General features: G+C 58.0%; 1 protein-coding gene across 1 annotated transcript in view; it reads left to right on the forward strand.

The window, feature by feature from the left end:
• The window catches only part of LOC102770808 (adhesion G protein-coupled receptor E2-like), a 6,568-nt gene that overhangs the window by 2,273 nt on the left and 2,436 nt on the right, over positions 1–1,859 (forward strand). The window contains exon 3 of the mRNA XM_015568072.1: positions 1,067–1,192. Coding sequence (XP_015423558.1) covers positions 1,067–1,192 — 126 coding nt within the window. The remainder of the gene's footprint in view (positions 1–1,066; positions 1,193–1,859) is intronic.

Consider the following 1,859-nt stretch of genomic DNA (forward strand, 5'->3'; position numbering starts at 1 on the left):
GAAAGGGCAGGAGGAGGCTGAACCAGGGATCCTGGAGGCTCTGAGCAGGGTCCACAGTCCCACGCTGCCAAGGACAGAAGAGCCTGAAACCAGCTATTATCAGGGACCATTGCCTCAGGCTCAATCCTCTTCCATGGAGATCAACCCAGATTCCAAGGGGGCCCATACCACTGGGGGACAGAAGACAGAGGCTGAGCCCCTCTTGGCCAGGCCCACAGGTCTGTGTCCCTGTTGGGAGAACAAGGAGCCAGATGACAGACACACCTGCCACTCTTCACCCATCAGCCGCTGCTCCCTGCTCCAGGCACCCAGCCCTTGCCCACCGCTGGCCAAGCTCACATGTGGATTTTCATCACTCCCTGTCAGTCCAGGGGATGCCATCAGGGTGATCAGAAGGGGCACCTTCACCACAAGACTGCATGGCTGGATGTCAGCCCCACTGCCCTCATGGCCTGGCACCCACTGTCCAGATGGCCCCCGCTTATCTGGCATCATTTTCACATTCTGGGCCCGGCCTAAAAGCCTTGTCTGGGAAGGGTCAGGCTCAGGGGTGGTTCTTGGTCATCGCCATGGGCTGGAGTCTCAGAAGTCGTGTGGATGGGAGAGCGCTGTCTCACCAGAGTCCCCATGATCCAAGGAGAGTTCAGCCCACAGCACCACCCGGGGGAGTCAGGACCAAGGCCACCGAAACAAGCCTGCTCAGGGCCCACAGCAGTTCTCCCGCACTTGGTTCCAGGAAGGCCCAGCCTGGCCTTTGCCCAAGTCCTCAGGCTGGGGCACAGGTGGCAGTGATGTCCCTGCCCTAGCTGGGAGCTGCCCGGGTGGGAGAGGTGGGGGGAGTAAGACAGAGGAATTGGACCGCTTCTGGCCACATCTGGACAACAGAGCACCTAGGCCAGCATGCTCACCCACAGGACGCCTCCATGTGAACTAGAAAAGGCACCACTCGCCTGGGAGGAGGCAGAGGGGCCTTCAGACGCTTCTATGGCAGGAAACGTGGCTGACTCCCAGCCTTGAAGGCTGCCCACGGCTGCAGGCATCCACCACCCTCTCCTTCCCCTTGCAGACATGGACGAATGTCTGGACCCCAGAATCTGTAAAAGCCACAAGTGTGTCAACACCCATGGCAGCTACACCTGCACATGCCCACCAGGATTTGAGCTGAACCCAGAGGACCCAAAGCTGTGCAAAGGTAGAGGCCCCGGGAGGACGCTGTGAGGATGGACTGGATGGAGCTGGGGAAGGAGCCAACACAGGTCCCGCAGCCCCAGGAGGCAGGAGAAGATTCTCAGGTTCCCTGCCAAGGCCCTGCCTAAGGATTCACCTCCTTGAAAAGTCCTGCAACAGAGCAGGGCAGTGGCAGGGCCTTCTGGGCCTGGGGTTTCCTTGTGGAGCCCCCCCCACAAGACCCTTCCCATTCTTCATCTTTTCTTGGGGTGGTGAAAATGCCTCTTCTGAACCCCTGAAGGCACCCCCTATACTGGCAGGATGTGATAACAATTCCCATGTGAGTTAGGCCAGAGCTGTGACTTCTGGTTCCCAGAAGGAGACCTGGTCTAGCAGTCAGGCGGGAATAGGCAGGAGTCCTTGTTCAGGAAGTTCAAACCTCAGGACTCAGTTTCCCTCCTGGATTTGCCACCTATAAACTGGAGACTATGGTCCCTGTCATGTCCATCTTGTAGGGAGGCCACCATAACGTGATTTGAGGGTGAAGTTGAAGGTCACCAGGTGGTGGCATGTGTACTGATGGTGGGATCCTCAGGCAATGAGAAGTGGGTACGGGGAGGGCCTGACACTTTGGCTTTGTCCTCAGATGTGAATGAATGTACCTCGGGACAAAAACCCTGACACAAAACCAC

Source organism: Myotis davidii, unplaced genomic scaffold (genome assembly GCF_000327345.1).
Source record: "Myotis davidii unplaced genomic scaffold, ASM32734v1 scaffold1312, whole genome shotgun sequence".
Taxonomy (NCBI): Eukaryota; Metazoa; Chordata; class Mammalia; order Chiroptera; family Vespertilionidae; genus Myotis; species Myotis davidii.